The 23,064-nt window shown below is 35.9% G+C and overlaps 3 protein-coding genes across 4 annotated transcripts; 1 reads left to right on the plus strand and 2 right to left on the minus strand.

The window, feature by feature from the left end:
- The first annotated feature begins 993 nt into the window (after nucleotides 1–993).
- On the plus strand, nucleotides 994–2,333 carry LOC141706772 (stem-specific protein TSJT1-like). Its single transcript, XM_074509599.1, has 3 exons — nucleotides 994–1,304; nucleotides 1,455–1,695; nucleotides 1,908–2,333. Exons 1-3 carry the CDS (start codon nucleotides 1,087–1,089, stop codon nucleotides 2,220–2,222), a joined length of 774 nt encoding a protein of 257 aa, XP_074365700.1. The 5' UTR covers nucleotides 994–1,086; the 3' UTR covers nucleotides 2,223–2,333.
- A 606-nt stretch (nucleotides 2,334–2,939) lies between these two features.
- Nucleotides 2,940–6,550, minus strand: LOC141706771 (ribosome biogenesis protein BRX1 homolog 1). Its single transcript, XM_074509598.1, has 8 exons — nucleotides 6,274–6,550; nucleotides 5,657–5,798; nucleotides 5,325–5,403; nucleotides 5,075–5,199; nucleotides 4,591–4,692; nucleotides 3,734–3,802; nucleotides 3,547–3,645; nucleotides 2,940–3,271 (listed from the first exon to the last, which is right to left on the minus strand). Exons 1-8 carry the CDS (start codon nucleotides 6,471–6,473, stop codon nucleotides 3,140–3,142), a joined length of 948 nt encoding a protein of 315 aa, XP_074365699.1. The 5' UTR covers nucleotides 6,474–6,550; the 3' UTR covers nucleotides 2,940–3,139.
- Nucleotides 6,551–7,499: 949 nt separating this feature from the next.
- LOC141706773 (uncharacterized) lies at nucleotides 7,500–9,475 on the minus strand. 2 transcript variants are annotated; one of them, XM_074509601.1, is made up of 4 exons: nucleotides 9,422–9,475; nucleotides 9,225–9,316; nucleotides 8,045–8,250; nucleotides 7,500–7,930 (listed from the first exon to the last, which is right to left on the minus strand). In XM_074509601.1, the coding sequence occupies exons 2-4, from the start codon at nucleotides 9,312–9,314 to the stop codon at nucleotides 7,672–7,674; spliced, it is 555 nt and encodes a 184-aa protein (XP_074365702.1). In that variant the 5' UTR covers nucleotides 9,315–9,316; nucleotides 9,422–9,475; the 3' UTR covers nucleotides 7,500–7,671. The 2 variants fall into 2 exon arrangements, with proteins under 2 accessions (XP_074365702.1, XP_074365701.1); XM_074509600.1 differs by lacking the exon at nucleotides 9,422–9,475 and having other exon boundaries at nucleotides 9,225–9,392.
- Nucleotides 9,476–23,064: the final 13,589 nt, after the last annotated feature.

The raw sequence follows: 23,064 nt of genomic DNA on the forward strand, positions 1-23,064 counted from the left end.
ATATAATTGAATGTGAAATCGGACTAATTTTTTAATTTTATTTTTCGAGTGAGATTTATCGAATATGGTTGATTTAATTTATAATTATCAGTCGTAATAATTTATGAAAAAAATGATATTTTCAAATCAATTTTTTTTATTTTCAAAGAAATCAAAACTTAAAAAGACAAATTCGCCTCCTGCATACATAATAACAACAAATAAAGAAAAATAATGTAAAGAAAATTCCGTCTTTTCAAATTTTCCAATTCCAGAAATAAAAAAATTGATCTGAAAATAACATTTTTCAAAACAAATATGCCATTGCTTACACAATAATAGCAAATAAAAAAAATTATGTAAGAATAATTTTATCTTTTCAAAATTATCAGTTCTGAAAATAAAAAATTAGATTCGAAAATAACATTTTCCTAATTTTTTAGCGAAAAAATGACAAAAATAGTCATTTTTTGAAAAAATTTAACAAAAATAGTCATTTGGAAAAAAGTGGTGAAATCAATTTCAGCCAATTGAATACTTCACTGTCAGTTGGGTATCCCAATATGTATAAGATACTCCACTGCTAGTTGGGTATTTTATATATGTGATTATCAGTTGAGTATATCGTATAGAGTGAATACTCCACTAACAATTGGGTATCCCATCGGTTAAAGTTGACAAACTTTTCAGAAATTGATGATTTTTATTAATTTTGTGTAAAAATAGGTTAAATTTGTCATTCACCCTTTTTTTAGCACGGTATATTATTCATTGATTATTCTAGAGGTGTTTATTAACCTAAAGCCAAGAATCTAGAAGACATAATCATAGGAAAATTCAAACTGCAAAGAATCGTTATCTTATCCATTTTGTAATCATCATCTAGGCTTACATGCATAGCTCTGAATAAAAGATAAAACTACCCATGCTACCATCACCAGTTTTGAATATTCTAACTCTGGGCCCCACACCCAATTTTCACCATTATAAATAGGGTTTTTATCTCTTCTTGCTTCCTACATTATCTACTTATTTGAACGTCTCTCAAGTGTTACACAAAACATACATTGTTGTTTTTGTTAGAGAAAATTTAGTGAAAAAATTACCATGTTGGCTATATTTCATAAGGCATTTGCTCATCCTCCTGAGGAGCTGAACAGCCCTGCTTCTCATAAGAAAGGCTCTGAACAGCCTAAGCTCCCTGAGGAGACCCTCCAAGAGTTTCTTTCTGCTCATCCTGACAACACTTGCTCCATGACTTTTGATCAGTCTGCTGTTCTGGCTTATGTTAAGCCTGATCATGCTACCACTCTCCTTCATCAGAGGTAATTTTTCGATGTTTTCGACTAAACCAGCTTTCTTTATCCCTTGTCTTCCTAGGCTCTGGATTCGATTCTCGCTCAACCAGAGATTTGTTAGGACAAATACAGGCTTTTTGGCATTTGTGTGTTATTTATAAGTTTGTTTGTTTACAGGTTGTTCTGTGGATTTGATGATATTTACTGCCTTTTCTTGGGAAGCTTGAACAACCTGTGCTCTCAACTTAAGCAATATGGGCTGGCTAAGGGAGCCAATGAGGCCATGTTTGTGATAGAAGCTTACAGGACGCTTCGCGACAGAGGTCCTTACCCGGCTGATCAGGTTATCAAAGACCTGGAAGGAAGTTTTGCCTTTGTTGTCTATGACAGTAAAGCTGGGAAAGTTTTTACTGCATTGGTAAGTTTGCAGAAGAACTAACATTCTAATTTTATTCAGAAAAAGAAAATTTAAAAAAGAAGTTACAAAACAATACTTTATATTCATCTTAAAATGGGTGTCAGACACTCTCTCAGAAACGATAACAATTGGGTAGGACTGAGGGAGTAGTAATTACCTGATATGAATGTTGATCACAAAGTTACTGATATTCTGCGATCTTTTAACTTTAGGGATCAGATGGCGGAGTTAAGCTATATTGGGGAATAGCAGCTGATGGATCTGTAGTGATATCGGATGATTTGGAGGTGATAAAAGCAGGATGTGCAAAATCATTTGCACCATTTCCAAAAGGGTGTATGTTCCACAGCGAGGGAGGGCTGATGAATTTCGAGCACCCACTGCACAAGATGAGGGCAATGCCGAGGGTTGATAGTGAAGGAGTAGTGTGTGGTTCCAACTTCAAGCTTGATGTGTACTCCAGGGTTAACAGCATTCCTCGCGTCGGAAGCCAAACCAACTGGAATGAATGGGGACCTCGGTGCTGATCACTTTCAGCTGGTTCATTTCAGTTTGTGCTCTTCTTGTTTTTGGTACTTCTGTAAAGGGGTTCTCTGTACCTAAGATTTGCAATAATACATTAGTTTGAATCTAAACAAGCCAAGCATACCAAAAGCATACCAAAAAAACCCTGAACAATAAAAATTTCTATTACCTTCCCAAGCACGAAGGTCAGCAAGTAACAGAAATTTGTAGGGCTTAAACAACCGGACAAGATAGGCAACAGAGATAATCTAGTAACCTCATTATCCTAAACAAGGCATTAGCAACAGCTAATCATACTGATAAAGCTACCAACTCAGTGGTTAACTCAAAATTTACACAATGCCTAGACATTATGCAATACATTTTTTTAACCGACCGAAATCGAATCGATATAAACCGATCCGGAGTTTTTAAAACCGAAACCAATCAGATGGTTCGGTTGCGGTTACGTTTGCGGTTTTTAATTTTAAAAACCGAAGATTTCCGATTCCGGTTTTATCTAAAAACCGAACCGATCCGAGGTTTGCTCCCCCGACATTGTAGCCTATATTGTTATTCTGTAGGTCAGCATAATTATATGTACAATGTCGTGCACCCCATAGAGCACGCCTTAATATTATTAGCAATTTATCTTGAGCATATCATGTCACGAGGACGACGTGTAACTGGAGGATATTGCACAAAGAGACATTACAGATTGTTGCAGAGAGTCAGCAAAGTGTGAGCAATGGTAAGGCGATTCAAACACTAGCCAATATAAAATTCAATACTTATTCAACAACAGATGTAGTAGATACAAGGCAAACTAAAAAAATGTAAACAACACTTGTCAAAATTCCGATTACACAGAGCTCCACTGATCTCAGAAGACAACTTAAAACTTGATGGTGTAAAACTGTATCCTTGCTCCAGCACAACCTCATTCCTTCCACATGTCCGCAAATTCATCTTGCTCCAATGGATTCGACATCTCATGCATCCTCCTCCTTGTCTTAGCTTTGACTTTCTTTGCAAACTTTCCAGACTTCTTCTTTTTCTCTAAAGCACGAATCTGAGACAAAAGACAAGGCAGATGCGGTCAGTATCAAATGTTGGAATGATACTGCACTGTGTAAGTGAAACAAGGACAATAGATCACTCGGAAGCACATTCTTCTTTATTTTTAGTAATGTGATTTTGGTTATAAGCTACAGTCAATGACATTAAACGTGTGCACACACACACATTAATAATACTAAAGTAATAGAAAATCTGGTTTGCAAACCCTTATGAACTGTTCCAAAGAGCTAGAAATACAGAAAAGTTGGAAAAGTGGCCTATTCTAACCTGGTTTGGTGAAATATACAATGGATTTTCGTACAGTGTCGGGCCTCCAAAACTTCCACCAAATATCTTGATCGGATTCAAACAAAATCTTGGACCAACCTGTTCACGTATAAAATATATATGGCATAAATTTGCATGATTAATTGCAAGACTCTTAATGTGTGTGCTGCTGCAGTGTGTCCCATACCTCAATAAGGGTCATCTTCTCTAGCCCTCCTCGGTCTATTTTATCTGCTCCAGTATGAGGGCAGGAAATCTAATACAAAGATAGAAAAAATGTATATGTAACTGAACCATTTAATAAATAAATATTAACGAATTGAGAAATAACTTCGTAGCATCAAGTATTTGTGTGCTAAAACATTTTGCTGATATTTCTGTGCTCAACACATGCAGACTCAAGCTCTGTTTGGTTGGAAGGAACGGAAGGATGAAATGCAAACAAAATTAAAGTTGGAAGTGAAGGATTGTAAGAAGTAGGAGTGTAAAGAAATGAGAGCACAGATTTTTTGATTGTTGGACTTTATTGATGAATTACCTCAGAATAGGCTACTGAACAGTCGGAACCTTACATGAGCTTGCTAAGTCTTACATGCAATAAATACCAAATTACTAGCTAGGAGCTAAAAAAAGCACAATGCTGCAGTTCTCAAAACTTTGAAGGTGCAAACGATATATAAACCATTTTAAAGCTACTTATTCATACAATCTTATTCCTTCGAGTAGATTACACAATATAAAGGAGCTGCAAGGGGTCAATACCCAGGCATACAATATGAATGCAAAGGTAGATAAGAACACAAATGCACCAGTAATAGACTTCTAAGCTCCAACATGGTCTACTGATGCAACAAACTTTACCACTAATTCCTGATAGGCTTGTTTAGGACAAAGCAGATATTCCTTTAAACATATGATGAGTGAGTCTACTGACTCATCAACTAGAAATACACAATGTGTTGGTCACGTGGAAAAATATAACTAGACTCCGGTTCAAAATTGTATCTGTAATATTGCATTTTGCAACTTTCGTTTAGTACCAACCTGATAATTTCGGAACCAAATGTGGCCATCAATAATTGAGAAAACAAATACATGGTCATAGTACGGCTTTTGTTTCCTGTGATCCTTGGGAGTTCCAAATATCTGAAAAAACAGACAGAGATATAAAAAAAATACAGTATAGCTTGGTGAAAGTCTCTATAGCCAGGTAATACAAATATACTTTTTGTCTCCACCCATCTAGTGCATTCACTAACAATATTTCAGATAATTTATCCAGTTCTGTTATTATAACTTATTACAGAAATAAAAACATTCTCATAATGTTACAGCTACAAGTTCTGTTCATTTATACTTCAAGAGCACAGGATCCCACAACTGGTGAATGAATTATTCGTAACACCATTATCCTTTAAAATTAATATTGGAGAAGAAATCTATTGAAGGCTCACGAAACAAAGTAACCATACTGTAACCCAACACAATGCACTAAGTCTATTAGTATGGGAAACAAACTACACAGTACCTGTGTGATCATTTCTTTTATGAGTTTCCAGTGAGCATCTTTATCAAAATTTGTTGTAAAGGACAGAAGAGGGCGTGATCCATTGAGATGATTTCCAGTAAGCTTTAGTTCTTCCATAGTATGAACTTGAGAAAAGCATAAATTTCAATAATCCGGTATTAAATTAAATAATATAAACAAGCATCCAACGGGTGCTAACGCCATCCAAAAAAAGGTTACGAATTCAGGCTAGGGTAAAACAAAATATCACCTGCATTAACCAAGAACTTGATAGATGGACCACCCGGAGACTTTGCCATCCAGAGATAAAGATCCTTGTGTTTCCGACACTGATGATAAAGTGAACATAAGTAAAACAATATAGGCATAAGTCACGATTTCAGGTTTTGGTCCACATTCGTATTTGAAAACATTACAATTTCACACGGATATAAGAATTACTAAAATATGTTCAACATAACCTATTTCAGCTCAAGCGATGTAAATATTATCAAACACCTCAATGCAGGTCCTATACGGTTACGGTTTTCTACTTAACATATAAACAAAATGAATAAAAAAAATCAAAATCTAAGAACTGACCTCAAAAAAGAGACAAGACGAACAGCTTCTGAGCTCAACAAGCTCATTCAAAGTAGCCCCTTTAGTCTCCTTCGATTCAACTTTGCTATCTTTCTTACAATGTGGCAAAAGTGACACCAAATTCAACATCAAATGCCTATACCTAAACATCACAATCACAGCAAACCCAAATCAACTCAAACTTCACACAAACACAACATTTTAGAACCTCAATAAACAAATAATCTCGATAAATTAAAACTTTCCCCAAGTCCCAACATTACAAAGACTGTTATTTTCACCTCAAACAAATAAATACCCAACAAATGAATAATCTCACATTCCTAACATAAAAAAGATCACACTTTTAACCTCGACAAACAAATTCCGATAAATGAATAATCTCGATAAACTAATAATTTGTCTCCGTCCTAACATAACAAAGACAGTTAAAAACCCGATAAATGAATAATCTCGATAAATTAACAAATTTCCCGGTCCCAATATAACAAAGACAGCATTTTTAACCTCGACAAACAAAATACTCGATAAACTAATAATTTTTCTCGGTCCAAACATACCAAAGACAGTATTTTTAACCTCGATAAATGAATACTCGATAAACGAATAACCAGTACCTATAATTGATGCGACGAGAAGAAGTGATAAGGACCTTCTCCTTGTTTCTAAAAGTGGGTACATCAGCTTCATTTTCATTAACAACAGGCTTGTCTTTCCAACCAAGAAGTGTTCTTTTGGGTCTTTCTTCAGCTACAAGCTCTTTTTTTGGCTCTGGGATTGTTTCTGCGTGCTTTCTTTTCTTGCCTATCTTCTTCATCTTTCTGAATTGAGAGAGAGAGAGAGATTAGGGTTTAAGAGAGATGCTAGGGTTTAGAGAAAGAAAGGAGGGGGGTGTGAGATTGGGCGTGGATTAATGGTTTGGACTTGTAGAGAGTAGGTTTTAGGCCCAATTACTTTAATGGGCTAGGCTTAATTTTGTCTTCTTATTTTAGGCCCATTTAGGTTGTGGATTCGGAATATTAACTTTTTGTGGAAGGATAATCTTGAACATTATTTTCTCCGTCCCAAAATAAAGTCTTAACTTTTTTTTAGATGTAGTTTAAGATATACAAAAGTCAAATATCCGCACACTTTTTTCTAAAATTTCTTTATTTGAATTAAAATTTAATATATATACTTTTTATTCAGAAAAAATAAAATTTGAAAAATGATTTATGGAGCTATTCTTTTTATTTACTTTAAAATACACGTAAAAAGTCAAATGAACTTGTATTTTAGGAAGGAGGTAGTATTTATTAGTGTATTTTGACTTTTTGCAGAGGAAAAAATGGTATGTTGAATTTTATGTGAAGGTTTATATTTGTATTTGTGAATTTCGGGAAAATGTTTTGAACCCATAAATTGTTTCTTCTAGTGTATTTTTGACTTTTTGAATAGGAGAAAGACGGAATATTAAATTTTTTGCAAAGGTTTATTATCGTATTTTAAATTTCGGAAAAGGCCGGTGAATTCCAAAAATGCTAGTGATCTCAAAAATTGTTCAAATATCGTGTAAATATTGGATTTGAAGATTTTAAAGTCTTTTGACTTTTGGTTCTAGTTTAAAACATTTCATGAATCACAAATATATTCACACCGATTTTTGGAATTTATAAAATCTTGTATTTTTTTATTATAAGAAAAGCCTTTGTAGACTCATTTGCATAGAAAAAAAAAATAAGAAAAACCCTTATATCCAGAAAAAAAAATAACTTTTTATTTTCTGATGCTAGTGTTATACTAATGCTATGCTATCATATTCATAAGTGAACATGTAACAGGGCACTTAAACTGGACTGAAGTGTAGAACAAAAGCCAGTCTTTTTCTTATTTCTTCACATGCTAAATATTTCTCACAACTCACAAGTAGTCTGAGAGAACAAATGTTCACTACACTAATTTTTCTAACTATAAAATTCTCAATTCAAATAGTCTGAGTATTCATTCAAGGAGACATTTAGCACCAGTGACATGCCTCACTTGTGGGTTCCGAGTCCTACACCAGCTTCTCCACCATACGGTGCAAAGCTTTCTCGCGACTTTGAGTAGAAGACGTAGTAGAACTCAGATAGTATGCAAGTGAAGAAAGTGAACGCTGCACCAGCTGCAAAGACGCCCTTTCTTACGGTCTGGCAAGATGGAGGATCTTCGCTAAAAATTGTGATGTATTTGGTGTGATAGGCATTTCTTACTGAACCAGCCAACAAGCATGCCTCGGCTATAATGAAGGCCATCCTGAGTAAGTTCAAATGTATAATTTTCAATATGTCAGGTGTACAGATTAAGTCAGATTAAGTGTCAATTGTCCAAGTATTGAAAATAAAAAGTGGGCAGTAATGTGAAGCATACCAGCAGAATATGAAAAGTAGAAGTGCAGAAACCCGAGAGCCACCAGGACGTGAAGCCTTCCCACAACAGAAACAACGGCTTGCTACCATTATGATTGCTTGACTAGCCATGAGGAACAAGAAAGCACCAACACCAAATCCGGTTGAAATGTCAGAGTCATAGACACAATAATTGTAGTTCTGATCTGCATCCTTGGTCGTTGTCGCCTGCAGTGAAAGAAAACAATGCCTAAAGATGAAAATTAAGAGGGATAGCAATTCCGTTCCATGGGAAAACAATTCCTATTAAGAGGGATCGATATAGGGGCCGGCCTGAGATTTTAGAGACTCTAGTTGAAATCAGATAATGGGACTTATCGTACATATAGACTATTTGAAAATTAGGGGGCATTTAAGTGTGGGGAGCCCTAAGAGAAAGAATCCTTCGTCTATAGCCAGGACCACCCCTCGGATCAGTTACATAATTCCACAATAACCACAAAGTGATCAAAACACCTTGTTCATGAATTAAATATTTAAATTGTGAATACAAACCAATACATAACACATAAAACAATATACTGGATACTCATTATAACAAAGGATTATCGGTCGGAGTCTGGGCCTGTCTCAGTCCCAGTGTGGCTGATCATCCTCTCGGACCAAGACACGATATTTTAGGACACACGAACACAAGACAATCTAAATTTAAGGCTGCATAATGCATAAAACAATTTCCTGAATATCGGGCAAAAAAATTAGTATCAAAATTCGAGGAAATAAGGAACATGTGCATCCTGTTATTCCTGTATTGTTAGTTTTTACATGTATACAGATAGATCACAAGTACATATACATCCTCACCAACACAACAATTGCAGAACACATTCACCCTCAACTGGAGCAATTCCTGTTTGAACTATCCTATGGTAAAGCTCTGACATCCCTGTTAGAATAATATAAGATCCTGAAAAGGGCTATTCTCTAGCACCTTAAGGTTTTAGAGTAACTGGTTCCTTGACAAACACAAGTTGTTGAAATTTAGCCGAAAATTCCATTCGGCCTCAAAAATTAGCGATAAATTTTTAGCCCCGACTGTTTCAGAATCCTTGTTCCGCTGCTTAATCTATTAGACTACTAAATATTTTTGACCAAACTAAAACAAATAAGGAGGAGAATGAATAAAAAGACAGAAGACATACAGTGCTTCTGCGTTGCTCAGCAGCAACAGCCAAGCCAAAAGCAATAACATCGAAAACGAACACGATGATCAGCACCAACTTGGACGCCATATCTGTTATGCAAAAGCTTCAACAATATATAAGCAACACCAGGAAATAGTGTAGAAGAAGATGAGAGAATTAAAAAAGAATGCACAACAATAATAAAATAAACATACCAATAATTTATTTAGGATGGTTGGATAGAGACACCAGAACTAATGCAATAGAATTACAGTCGTGTAGGTGAAGGTATTACTATAACTACATACATTCTGGGCCTGGGCCACAACTGCCACGTGTCAATGATTGGTTTCTACGCAACCTCGTACTGTGGATCTGATTCGGTCCGTATACTATCTTATCCCTCCGTTCCATTGAGAAGTATACATTTGATTTGGGCACCCAGATTAAGAAAAAATGGAATGTTGAGAGAAAAAGTAAGAAAAGTGGGTAAAGTGGTGGGGTCAATCAATATTTAATGTATAAAGTTAGTGTAGTGGAAGAAAATAGTGAATATGAGTGGGTGTAGTTAATTTTTATATTATAAAATTTTTACTATTTTTGATAAATTTTGAAATGTATAGAATTGAATAGGACACCCCAAAAAAGAAAGTGTAGAGAAATGAATGGGACAGAGGGAGTAGTAAAATTGGTGATTGCCATCCTGTAATATTTCATGATAGAGGTAGGTTGCCATCCTTATAGCCTATGGGTAAAATATATAGTGTATTTACACTTACAAATTGGTATATGTTTGGGAAATTTTTGGAAATGTGCGAGGATCGAAACCAAGATGTGAGACAATTTATGATAAACTCGTAACTATTTGAATTATCCAACCGTGCTCACACCACTGCTTAAGCACACGCAAAATTACCGATACGTAATTCTTAAAATTTTGGATGCGAATATTTAATACACGAATACAAAAAGTTACAAATCCTTAATGTTAGATTTAATTTTTTGAAACAGAATGAAAATGAAAGTACACCGTATATGAAATAGATTAATAAATATATAATATTTTAAAATAGATAATGTTTTTATTGTTACCATGATGAGATAGCTAGCTAAAGTGATAAGAGCTTATTGTTTTCAGTGCTATATTTTGAGTTCAATTTTCTCTCACCCGAAATTTCTGACAACAAATATAGCTAATTATTCAAAAAATATTTAAAATTATAATATTACAAATATATCATTCAAATTATAATAAATATAAATAATATATGATTTTAAATTTTACTTGTTTTTTTTTAATATTTCCGCTTGTTTATTTTTATGAATTATGTATTCAAAGCTTATTTGGTTGTTGTTGAAGATTATTTTATTAATTAGTACATTATTTGAAATCTAATTGTTTATAATATAAATTGTGTAATTTCATGTATTTTCCGATGGAGTAATGAAAACATTCATTTTGAGTTAGACCACCAACTAATACACAAATACAAATAATGTCAGGTTCGATCTTACAATCCGTAACACAAAAAAATGAAAATACACTAATGGAAATTACCGATTAATACTCTTCTGTATATGACGTTTGACTTTTGTGCACACACTTCTAAGTGCTTTGACCGCATAGTTAGAATAATTATTTTCAATTTTTTTCTTTTTGTGAATAAAAATATAAAACTAAAACTTTAATTTACAAAAAGAAAGTTTTAAAAATATTATTTTATCTATGTGGTCAAAGCACTTAGAAGTGTGTGCACACAAGTCAAACGTCATATAAATAAAAACAGAGGGAGTAACAAGTAATTATAAATTTGTTATTTAATATGAACGGAATAAAAATAATAATTTTTGTAACTTACCATTTATAGAATTGTTGGGAAACAAATCATGTCTCTTAGCTAAGAACAAAATCTTTACACTATAAATAATTTCATGGAAACAAATTATGTCCCGTGTTCTGTTTTTGCGCGTTCTATTTTCTTTTTTGAGCTCAACAATAGAATCTTATATTTTATGGAACATTGTATATTGTAATTTGTCAGACTATTTGATACACACGCTTTAAGAAAGTCACAAATAATTATGTATGATTTTAAATATATACATGATAATTTTAATTACGGTAGAGTTTCAAACTTTATATTGTTCTAATCAGTCGAAAATATTATATATTATCTGTTAGCCATCGGCCCAACAAGACCCAACAACCGAAAGCCCATTAAGTTTCTGAATCACCTGCCATTGGGAATTGGACAAAGAATCTTAACGCACCCCCCTTTTTTCACTCCTATGACGCTTGCCTTTATTACAAAGATAACAGACTAGCATTTATGGTAAAATTTGGATATAAATATCATGAGAATAGTGAGACAAGACTAATCACACATTCATTCTCTCACACTCTCTACTTTCTTGTATTTCCAAAAATCTACTCTACTTCCAGATTCTTATTCTCACACAGGAGATGAATCGAGTGGACAATCCGTCGCATTCACTTCCTTTTCAGGTAGCAGCCGAATGTAGTTTATAAGAGGATGAAGGTTGTTCTTGCAGTACGAAGGAAATCTGGGCGTAACATTTGGCGCAGTCTGCGGGAACACAAGAATCGCAAATGAGACACCGAGAAAATGACAAACACAACTCTTGAACACTCACCACCGCCTGGTTTCACTCCTCATGACGGGGGACAGACGTCTTCCTTGGTGGATGCCGATGGAGTCATTAAGTTAACTCCCGAAGAAGAAGTTTTGTTTCTCAAGATCCGTGTAGAAAAGTTAGCTGCGGAGGAGGGCAAAGCGAAAGATGACCAAGCTGAGAAAAAAGCGGAGGCCCGAGCGAACCAAAGAGAGACCGATGTGTTGCGACTGAAAGCCCTGCAGCTCCAGAGAGAAGAAATTGAGCTACAGGAGAAAACACTGCGCGAAGCACTGCAGGCTGATGAGCCGGAGAAAACGACCAAGCCAAGGAGAAAACGAAGGGGGTATGACGAAGAAGACGAGTATGACTCTGATTCACACCCAGAAAGAAGCGGACAAAGCAACACTTTTCATCTGATTTAGACGAAGAACTTGATGGGTCTCGAATCAGATTAACTCGCCTGGAAAAGGTCATGTTCTGTGACAGAAGGGTGGATCGAGAACCGATTGTGACGGAAGAGATCGAGCAGTACCGACCTCCCCCGGGCGAGTAGAGGCATTTCCCAAAGATGATTGAGTTCAATGAAAAGGGTGATCCGAAGGACAACTGTGAAAAGTATGAATTGCTGATGATTGGGATGGGGCCCAATGACATCATGCTCTGCAAAATGTTCAAGACCTACTTGAAGGGATCGGCTTCGATGTGGTATAAGTCCCTAAAACCTAGGTCCATCGAATAATATGAGAAGTTGAAGAGAAAGTTCTTGAAGTAATACTCACACCTGTGTCGGAAGGCGAAGGATACTGAGGCCCTGGTCTACTGCAGGTAGAGGGCGAACGAGGAATTGGAGGATTATTTGGCTCGGTTCAAGGAGGAAGCTGGAATTGTCACAAATCTGGATAAAGTCAAGGCTATGGGTTTCCTTACGGCGGGGCTGGACCCCTATGAAGGTAAAAAGCTATGTTCCTCTCTTTACGATTTTCCCCCCAAATCCCTAAATGATATATATGTGAGGGGTGAGAACATTCGGAGGAAGATGGAAAATATTGGGGGTTACAAAGATTCCCGAAGGGATGACCGATCGAAGCGAGCAGAAAGATACGATAGCTCAAGATCTGGGAATGACCGAAGGGAAAGAAGGAAAAAAGGAAACCGACCGTGAGGCCGAACGGCGCCGAGATAGAGATTCGGTTGTATTCATCCCTTTGAATGCACCAATCTCCAAGATTTTCCATGAAATCAAGGGAAAGCCTGGATTCGTTCGACCGGCCAAAATGAAAGTCCCAAACCACAAGAAGAACCCCGACAAGTACTGTGACTATCACAGAGATAAGGGGCACAATACTGATGAATGCTACCATCTCAAGAAGTTTATCGAACAGATGATCAAATAAGGAGAACTCAATCAGTTCGTTCGAGATCTGAGGGACAGACCGGGGCCGAAGGATAATCAGGAAGAAATAGAAGCTGAGGAGCCCGAACGAAGAGACGAGATAAGGGGTGGGGTGAAGACAATATTTGGGGGCATTGTGCTGGACAGAGATAGTAAGATAACGAAGAAGAAGTATGCCCGACAAGTGTACAACCTATATCAGTTCGGTCAGGCAAATCCCCAACCGCCCATGACTTTTAGTACAGAAGATTATGAGGATGTCATTCGTCCACATGAAGACCCCCTTATCATCAATCCTCTTATTGGGCAAAACAAAATCTGGAAGGTGCTTGTGGATACCGACAGCTCGGCCGATATCCTGTTCCACAAAACTTATTGTAAAATGAACGTGGAGGGCTAACAACTAGAGCCCTGCAACGAAGCACCTCTTTACGCCTTCGGAGGACACCTGATTCAGTTTGAAGGTACGATCAATCTCCCCGTTCTTTTGGGTAAATTGCCATACACTGTTGAGAAGCCAGTAAAGTTCTACGTGGTTGGAATTGAGAGTACGTATAATTCCATTCTAGGAAGGCCGTTCCTGTCAACCTTCGAGGCGATAGAGTCTATACCCCACCTCAAGCTCAAATTCCCAACTGAAAAGGGGGTAGGAGAGATGAGGGGCGAACAGAAAACCGCCCGAATAATCATGCTAGAAGACCTAGAAAAAGATAGGCCTACGAAAAGCCAGATGAAAGTGGAAAAAGAAAAAGAACTGAGGCCGAACCCAGTGGAAGCAGAGAAACCATGAACATCGAGTTGGAGAAATTCGGGGCGGATCTTTCAAGTCCGATCGCCCAACCAGCCTCCGAAGTAGAAGAAGTCCAACTGTATGCGGGGCATTCAGGCAAAATGGTTCGAATTGGGAGGAATATGGAAAAGGATTGGAAGGAAAAGGTTATTGTAGTGATTCAACAGTACCATGATGTGTTCGCTTGGGGGCCGTAAGACATGCCTGGTTTGGATTCCAAGATGGCTAAGCATTGACTTAATGTGCAGCCCGAGGCTAAACCAGTAAAGCAAAAGAAAAGGACCTTTGCAGCTGAACGATAGAAGGTCATTGAAGCCGAAGTAGAGAAACTGTTGGAGGCTAAGTTTATAGAAGAAATTGAGTATCATGACTGGTTAGATAACGTGGTGGTCGTTAAGAAATTCAATGGGAAGTGGAGGATGTGCGTGGACTACACGGATCTCAACAAGCCTTGTTTGAAGGACCACTATTCCCTACCCATCATCGACCAACTGATAGACGCCACGGCCGGATACCAGGTACTTAGTTTCCTTGATGCTTTTTCTGGTTATCATCAAACTGCCATGAACGACAAAGATGTGCCCAAGACAGCGTTCATAACTCCGAAGGGGACTTATGCTTATATTAAAATGCCCTTCGGACTTAAGAACGCTGGAGCCACATTCCAGCGAATGGTGAACAAAGTGTTGAAGGAGCAGATTAGCCGAAATATGGAGGCTTACGTGGACGACATGATCGTAAAATCCCGGTTCCAAGATCATGCCGAAGATCTGAGAGAATACTTTGAGACCCTCCGAAGGAACACTATGAGGATAAATCTGAACAAGTGCACGTTTGGCATGGCAAGTGGAAATTTTTTGGGCTACATGGTCAGTGCCCGTGGGATAGAGGCAAATTCGGAGAAAAATGAAGCATTTATCAACATGGAAGCTCCTAAATGCATCAGGGATATCCAAAAGCTGACCGAACGACTAGCAGCCCTTCGGCGATTCATCCCCGTCCGCTCAAGCCGAGAAGTTGAGGTCCTCGCCAAAGTGTTCATTTGTTTTATGTCCCTGTATTCGAAAATAAGGAGACAGGTTAGTCCATGTACCCGGGCAAAGAAAACAGATAAAAGACACAAAGAAAAGGATCGAGTACATGTCCAGAATCGAATGAACGAAAAAAGAAAATAAAATGTCCAGGGTCGGCTCCCGAAGGGCGTTTTAAGACAAGATCTTCCCGAAGGAAGTTCTTGCCCCTAAACACCCTGTAGGCCATCTTTAAACCCACCGGACGAAAAATGGAGGCAACTAGGGTCGGCTACCGAAGGATGTTTCTAAGGCAAAATCTCCCCGAAGAGAGTTCTTGCCCGAAAACACCTTGCATGCCCTCTTTAAACCCCGTTAGGGCCTCCAAAAAAGAAGAAAAAGGAAAAAAGATGACACAGGGGTCAACAAAACGCATAAGGACTTCAAAAAGGAAAGGCACAACATAAAGGAATAATAAAAGAACTTCGAAATAAGACATGAAAACTCTTAAAACCCAAAAACATGCAAATTAAAACAAAGAAAAAACCAGACACTTACTGATTTCAAGATGTTGTTGGAGAGGTATGGGATGATCTGAGAATACTGAGTTTATGCTACCCGTCTTGACAAAGCTCTGCCTTGAACAAATGCGACTTGAGAGTACCTTTGAGAGTTTTTTGTAACTTGGGTGAAAAAATGAAAGAAAGAAACCGTTCAGGTATATAGCCCCCCCAAGGAAATCTTTGAGTGCCAAAAACTAATTGGGAGCCAAAAGGCCGGATTTAATTTTTTTTTTTTTGAAAATCAAGGGTCACGATTGAAATGGTTGGAATTCAAGGGCCACGATGAAGTCACAATTATCAAAAATGGGACAACTGTCCTTGTAGCGACTGGGAATTTCGCGATATGATTAATTGAATAAAATATAGTTTTGTACTATAAGTGTGAGATTATGTGAATAAATAAAGGACTAAATGATTTTATGGTTAATTGTCATTGTTGTATAATAGTAACTGGGAACGTAAAGTAACTCGTTCCAGTTTGATAAGTCAGCTAAGAGATTAAGCTGTGTCGTCCGACCGTCAAGTTGAACGGAACCCATATTTAAAAGGGATTAAAGTGTTTAAGAATGTGAATGTAAAGTATATTTGATGATCATTTGTATTTGCATGATATTTGATGTGTGCATGTTTGAATTCGAGAATTATGGAATTTTAAATGTTTTAAAAAGGATTTATAAGGGTTTTATTGATCTTTAAACATTTTTATAAAATTACAGAAATGTGATTAAAGTGTGAGATTTGCTTTTCTACTTTTATAATAATCCAAGAGAGTTTCTAAAAATAATGGTTGGATATATTTGGGTGATTTAATATTTTAAAATGATTTTATGAAGTTTATTTCTATTAATTTGGGGTTTATTTGTAAAATCCATAACAAATAATCTATTCGCTTAAAAATTCATTTTAAAATATGGGAGGAGAGCTAATTTTATGCTATTTATTTTAAAAGTGGGATTGGGTATATTCTTAGTTTTATAAGAATGTTTTATTATTAAAAGAGATTTATAAATTTGTAAATGGGAAAGAAAAATAAATTCAAAATTTTAATTGCTAAACTACCATTCTACCCTTGAGTGTACACCACCCCCTTTTTTCTTTCTTCCTCCCCGGTTGTCTCTCTCACTCTCTCGAAATCTCTCTCTCTCTCTCTCTCTCTCTCTCTTCCATCTCTCTCTCATTTCTCATCCGTTTTTTATTCTAAACTCATTTATATTTGAGGTTTTGCTTCTTGTATGCATATATGTGGATGCATGTGATTGTATTTGAATTTTTGAAAAATCCCAAGTTGGGTTAGTTGGTTGTGTGGTTCGGCTTTTGCAAAATCAAGAGGGGGTTTGATGTTTCTCATGGTTTTGATGATGAATCTTGTTTGCATGCTTGTTTGGTGTCAAAAAAATGGGTTCAAGGTGGAGCTACGGTTGGAAACCCTGAAACGGGGCACCACCGTGCTTTGCCGCCGTCTGCGGTGAACCGACGGGGACGATAATGAACATGAGTCCGATGATTTACACAAATTTCTGTTTTTAAATTTGTATTCTTGCATGCATGTAAAATTTTAGTATGAATATCTTAATTTTAGTTTCGGTTTTTGAAGAAAACGATTTGAATGATTCGTATATGGTTGAAATTGAGTTGGATTTGTGAGAATAGCTTTGCATGTCGAGTTAAATGTTTGCATGTTGATTTTTATAAGTTGTTTTAGTGTTAAGTGGTTTATTGGTTAGTTTGGAAATTAATTGGGAAGTGAATGAATATGGATTGATATATTGATATTTATGTACGATTAAGTTAAGGTTTTGATTATAAAATATGGATGATATTTGGTTTTATAGGGAACTATGAATTAGGACATATGCATCTTAGTTATTTGATTTTGATTGACAAATTGCATATGCTTAAGTAAGGATTTTAAATATTAATGTTCGATTCTTGGTTGGTTCGAGATTTTTGAGAGTTCGGTTTGAATAGATTGATTAACTCGGTTAAATGAGATTATAGGTTGTAGAATTAAGATCAATTATAGCTTTTTTGATGTGCTAATCAGAATATATATGTTGAGATGGAAATTGCATGTTACGTGTTATATGTCTAAATGTAATTGCGAATTCTTGAGAAGTTAAGGGTAAGCATATATACGTTTTGATAAGGATGAATTGATAAAATCATGAGATTACGTGATTACCGGTTATATGAGAAAGTGTAGGGTTAATTAATGATATAAGAGTATAGATGTATGTATGATTATGTGCTATGTGTGTTGCATATGAATATAGGTTAAGTGATATCGCGATATGGGGTAATCGTTAGACGTTCTGAGAAACGTCGAGTGTTGAGTAAGTTGCTAATTAGGGATTCTGTTTTGGATTGTAGTCACGATAAAGTAGTGAATCTTTATAGCAATTGTGATAACCCTGTTTTTGATTTCGAGAAACCCTGATATTATTTCTTGTGATAACTTGATATCGACCCCTGTTCGACCCTTTATAGTAACCTTATTGATTCATACCCTGACTACCTTACTTATATCCTTTGTTATCTTATGATCTCGTAAACCCTAAGAGAACCTTGAAGAATCTTCTTACGTATTATTTTGATTAACCTGAATTTTTCAATAACCCGTGAACCTTGTTCTGTATTGATCTTTGGAATCATTCTAATTCGGAACTAGTATACTCTGTTGACCATTTGATCAAGATCTTTTTATATTGATCCTTGTTTACTTATGATTCGTTCGATTTCTTTAAATTCTTGAATTGAACTTAAGAATGATTTTCGACTTGAATGAGTCCAAATGATTTCAAATTTTTGGTAATAATAAAATGAATTTAGACAACTCTTCCTTCTTCCAACACAAAGGTTTTTCAAACGAATTCCTGATGGATTGGACATAGACGTAAGAGACTAGTGGGACTAGTCTAGTCATGTAAGAGGCTAGCGGGGCTAGTCTGATATAAGGCTGAAATAATGCCATAGGTACCATAACGACCAGATGGAGGTCGGTACGGGCTGATCACCCGTATTATATTTATTAAGATGTGTATTCCAATCAAGGGTTATTTGTTATTTAATAAAAGAGAAATGATTATATTCTTTAAGCAGTTGCTTCCCCAAAATGAAATGAAACGAAATGGATTGAATCGTATCTTCGTTTAAATTGTGGAATCTAGAACCCTGTTATTTTGCATTGATGTTTATATTGATTCTCGAAGCTTGACTAGATGATTCCTTTCAATTGAGCAACTCATTGAAACCCTGCTAATGATTTGTGATGAATGTCGGCTTTCACTCCATCATGAGCCTTGATTCTTGAAAGCCCAAATCTTCTTCATAACCTTTACTTAACCAATCATAGAAGGTTGCCACCTAGAGATTTAAAGTAGAATGCTTCAGAGTTTGATATTGATATTATTTTTGCATTATAGAGCTGTTTATATAGTTACTTGCTGAGCTTCTTTGCTCACTTATTTGCTTTGATCTAACCATGACAGTTAAGCAAGAAGATGGCCAGATTTAGGCGCACCACTCGCAAGAGCGTTCCTGGCAGTCCCTACCGGGTTCTAGGTTTCCAGATGCCAGAGCAGGTAGCTGTTGTATGTGTGAGCAAGCGTGTTAGTTGGAAGGACTATTTAAGTTGGTTCTGATACAATGGGTTATCTGTCAATTCCATATTGGAATTGAATGAATTTGGATTTAATTATATTTTGGGTTGTAATATATTTATTCTGGTTGGTAGTTGTAATCTTGTCTCAAACTTAATCATGTTTAGATCTTGTTATTCTTTAATAGGGGTTTATTATATTTGTTGTTATTGTCTTAGTTTATTGGTATGTATGTCCTCATTTCCTAACCCCGAGATTGAGGGCGTCACAAGTTGGTATCAGAGCTACAAGATCTAGTCCCTGAGACAAGTCAGGATAAAAGGGTATTTGGGTGAATCATTATGCGAGAGTGTTCGACTCATATAGAGTTGAGTTAGACTATCAGGTATAGTCTAAGTGTAATAAATAGGTTAAGGTGATAAATAGAGTTAGGGCATTGAGTCAGTTGGAGGTTTTATTTAACCCTAATGTTGTTTCTTGTTTGTTGTTTGGTATTTTATCTCATGACCTTAGTAGTGGCAGTGATTCAGATTTTGAGCATAGTTTGCCTGATTCCCCAGTGGACTCTATTCCACCCCCAACAAGGCCCAACGACCGAAGGCCCATTAAGCTTCTGGACCACTGGGCCGAAGGCCCAGCAAACTTCCTAAGAGCATTGGGCCGAAGGACGAGGCCCACTATTCTACCCTGCCGTTGGAAATTGGACAGACAAGCATTTATGGTAAAATTTGGATATAAATACCATGAGAAAGGTGAGACAAGACTAATCACACATTCATTCTCTCACACTCTCTACTTTCTTGTATTTCCAAAAATCCACTCAACTTCCAGATTCTTATTCTCACAACCGACATGAATCGGGTGGACAATCTCTCGCATTCTCTTCCTTTTCAGGTGGCAGCCGAAGGGAGTTTATAAGAGGACGAATGTTATTCTTGCAGTACGAAAGAAATCTGGGCGTAACACTATCATCTTAAAATAGATTATACACCGTTTTCGATTTTTCATACACGTTTTAAACTTGGTATATAATTTTTTTTTTGTAAACATCTACCCCGAAGCTTAAAATACTAATTATATTATTCAACCATAAAATTCAACTATTACTACTATTTTTTGATAATACTACTAAGTTTTATTTAATTATTATGTGGTTACGTGAAATCAAACTCAAGATGAAACTCAAGAAGTGAAATAATATTATTCGTCTAACAGATCTCTTAACTAGGGTTTTAAGAGTCGGCTCTCAAATTTAGGGTTCATACCCGCCACTTCTTCATTATTCGATCCTTCCTCTCTCTTCCCTCTTCGTTCTTCCATATCATCTTTTTATCTGTTTTTTTCAATAAAATCAAGATTTAATCATTTTTGGATAAAATCTCGTTAAGTACCTTGTTATCAAGGTTGTTATGTGCCCATATTTTGGGATGTTAATGTTCAGTTTTGATATTTCTGTTTGTCCTGTTACGGATTCAGCAATTTTTCTGATAAGAATTTCTATGATATTTTGGGAGATCCGTAAAACTCACATCAAATCTCGGACGGTGGTGGATATTGCAAGAACTTACCTTTTTACAACAAAAAAATGTTCATAATTCTGAACATTGGGCTACGAATGATACTTATGTGAAAGTCAATTATAATGCTACTAGTTTTACAACTGGTGTAGGTTGGATTGCTCATGATGTCATTGTAATATTTTTTAGATAGAAGAATTTGCATATTCTAGGTGTTAAGCGATCTGAAAATAAAACAGCTATTTGTTTAGCTTATTTTTGTTTCACAATCAGATTGTATTTGACAATTCAGAGGTTTGTTCCGGCTGTGTTTTAATGTTTTAAGGAAATTTTTGCTTGTTCGTAAAAAAAATACTATTCAATTATGTAATTATATCAAATCGAAACCAAACTAAAGTAAAATATATTATTATTCAGTTATATAATTACACGTAATTAAACTTGAATTTAAGTTAAAACTAAATTAATTAATTAAAATATATAACGATAACCAAAATTTAGTATTTTGGTATTTGATTGAAGGTGAATAATGAGAGCAACAAAATAGAAATAGTAGTTTCTTTTCCTAATATTACATGCAGTATAACGCTCATGCTTCCTGCGCTACATTAATATTATTAATTCTCCCTAATATTCATTTTTTTTCTAAATAAGATCTCATATATCAAATTTCCGATATTTTCTTGCTTAACGAATGTTGCAGTGTAAAAACAAAACTTATATGAAGAAAGCAAATGCTCAGTCAAGATATAATAAATCAACCCTGTGATTCTTCAGCAATATCCATTTTTAACTTTCCTCTGTTACAACTTACCATGCCCATGTCTGTTTTTACTGTATATAATATACCTTCATCTTGGTAAAAATTTTCTTGAAGAGTTAACAAACTCATATAGTGATAAATTTACACACATAACAAGAGACAGGCCACAGACAACAATGGGGTTCACTTCTGCACAACTTGGTAGTGCTTTGGTTCAAGGTTTCAGATGGAAGAGTGCTGCCAAGCGGTAACATGTTTTTTTCTTTCTAGTTAAATATACTCGTATACCAGCCTTATTTTTGACAAGGTTCGAACTCTCGTAAAGGGAGCCAAGAGATACATGTTACTATTTACTCTTCATAATAAGGAAGCCAGTACATCAACAGATGTTATGTTAACATGTTACTATTTACTCTTCGTAATAAGGAAGCGAGCACAAGATGTTGAGTTAACATGTTATTATTTATTCTTTGTAATAATTTTTTATTACACCGTGATTTAGTTTATTTTCCGGACATTTATTTGGAGGCGAAATTGGAGGGATAAAATGCTTAACTATAAATGATACACTTAATTTTTCAAGATAAAAATTAATTAGCTTTATTTCGCGAGGTCAGCCGAGCCTATCCTGCTCCCCCTAGTTCCTCCCCTGCATTTATTTAGTAGAGGCAGAACCCTGATCTTGAAAAAGTAGGCGATTAATAGCATAACTGTAAAAGTTATACTTAATCATTCAAGATAACTAGGGCTGCAAAAAATATGGAGCCGGTTCTTGACAACGGTTTGTCAGGGACAATTTACACAACAAACTTTTTTGCCGTTGGATCAACTATCCAATGACCCAACTGCGGACATTGTCCGTGGTTCGTGACATTGTCTGCGGTTGGTGTTGAAAAGTTTCAAGGATCATGGACAATGTCCACGGTTGGCATCACATATTTTTTAAATCAGGGTCGTTGGATAGTTGATCCAACGGCAGAAGAATCGTTTATTGTGTAAATTGTCCCTGACAAACCGTTGCTGGGACCGGCTTCCAAAAATTATTAGCTAAATTTGACGACGTCAGGCGAGCCTACTGTGCTCCTCCTCCTAGGTCCCCCTGCATTTTTTTAAACTCTTTTTTCAGTCACTATACACTTGATAGTCCTCTCTTTTAGATCACAAAAAATTACTTAGTTAGTTTCAGTTATCTTGCGCACTATGCGAATGATCCATGTATCATTGAAAAGATACGCATGTCTATTATGATTATAAACCCCTTTGTTCCCCTGACTAGGTTATGGAGTGTCGGAAACGACACAGTGTATCAACTTAAAAAGTCTAAAATTGGACAATGTCTTTGGATATCGAAACTTGGACACAACAAAATTTATTAATAAACAAATACGGTAAAGGTAGACATCTTACAAATATGTAAGAGGAGAACTTAGATTCAACTTGATTTTCTAGAGGACTTTGTGAATTTGGCGTTTTCCTACTTTTATATCATTTTTGCTTCTTTCTTTATTCTCAAATATTTATTTTGAGTCGTAAGTTTGACTCATATTTAATTTTTAAATTGGTCAAGGTATCTACATTTTAGTTAA

The sequence above is a fragment of the Apium graveolens genome, chromosome 2, assembly GCF_009905375.1.
Source record: "Apium graveolens cultivar Ventura chromosome 2, ASM990537v1, whole genome shotgun sequence".
In the NCBI taxonomy this organism is placed as follows: Eukaryota; Viridiplantae; Streptophyta; class Magnoliopsida; order Apiales; family Apiaceae; genus Apium; species Apium graveolens.

Coding starts and splice junctions, on each gene's coding strand:
- LOC141706772 (XM_074509599.1), top strand. CDS start 1,087: ATGTTGGCTATATTTCATAAGGCATTTGCTCATCCTCCTGAGGAGCTG. Junction 1,305..1,454: donor ACCACTCTCCTTCATCAGAG/GTAATTTTTCGA, acceptor GTTTGTTTACAG/GTTGTTCTGTGGATTTGATG. Junction 1,696..1,907: donor GGAAAGTTTTTACTGCATTG/GTAAGTTTGCAG, acceptor TTTTAACTTTAG/GGATCAGATGGCGGAGTTAA.
- LOC141706771 (XM_074509598.1), bottom strand. CDS start 6,473: ATGAAGAAGATAGGCAAGAAAAGAAAGCACGCAGAAACAATCCCAGAG. Junction 5,799..6,273: donor TCTCGTCGCATCAATTATAG/GTACTGGTTATT, acceptor TGTGATGTTTAG/GTATAGGCATTTGATGTTGA. Junction 3,803..4,590: donor TTTGGTTCCGAAATTATCAG/GTTGGTACTAAA, acceptor TCTTTGTATTAG/ATTTCCTGCCCTCATACTGG.
- LOC141706773 (XM_074509601.1), bottom strand. CDS start 9,314: ATGGCGTCCAAGTTGGTGCTGATCATCGTGTTCGTTTTCGATGTTATT. Junction 8,251..9,224: donor CTGAGCAACGCAGAAGCACT/GTATGTCTTCTG, acceptor CTTTCACTGCAG/GCGACAACGACCAAGGATGC. Junction 7,931..8,044: donor CTACTTTTCATATTCTGCTG/GTATGCTTCACA, acceptor GAACTTACTCAG/GATGGCCTTCATTATAGCCG.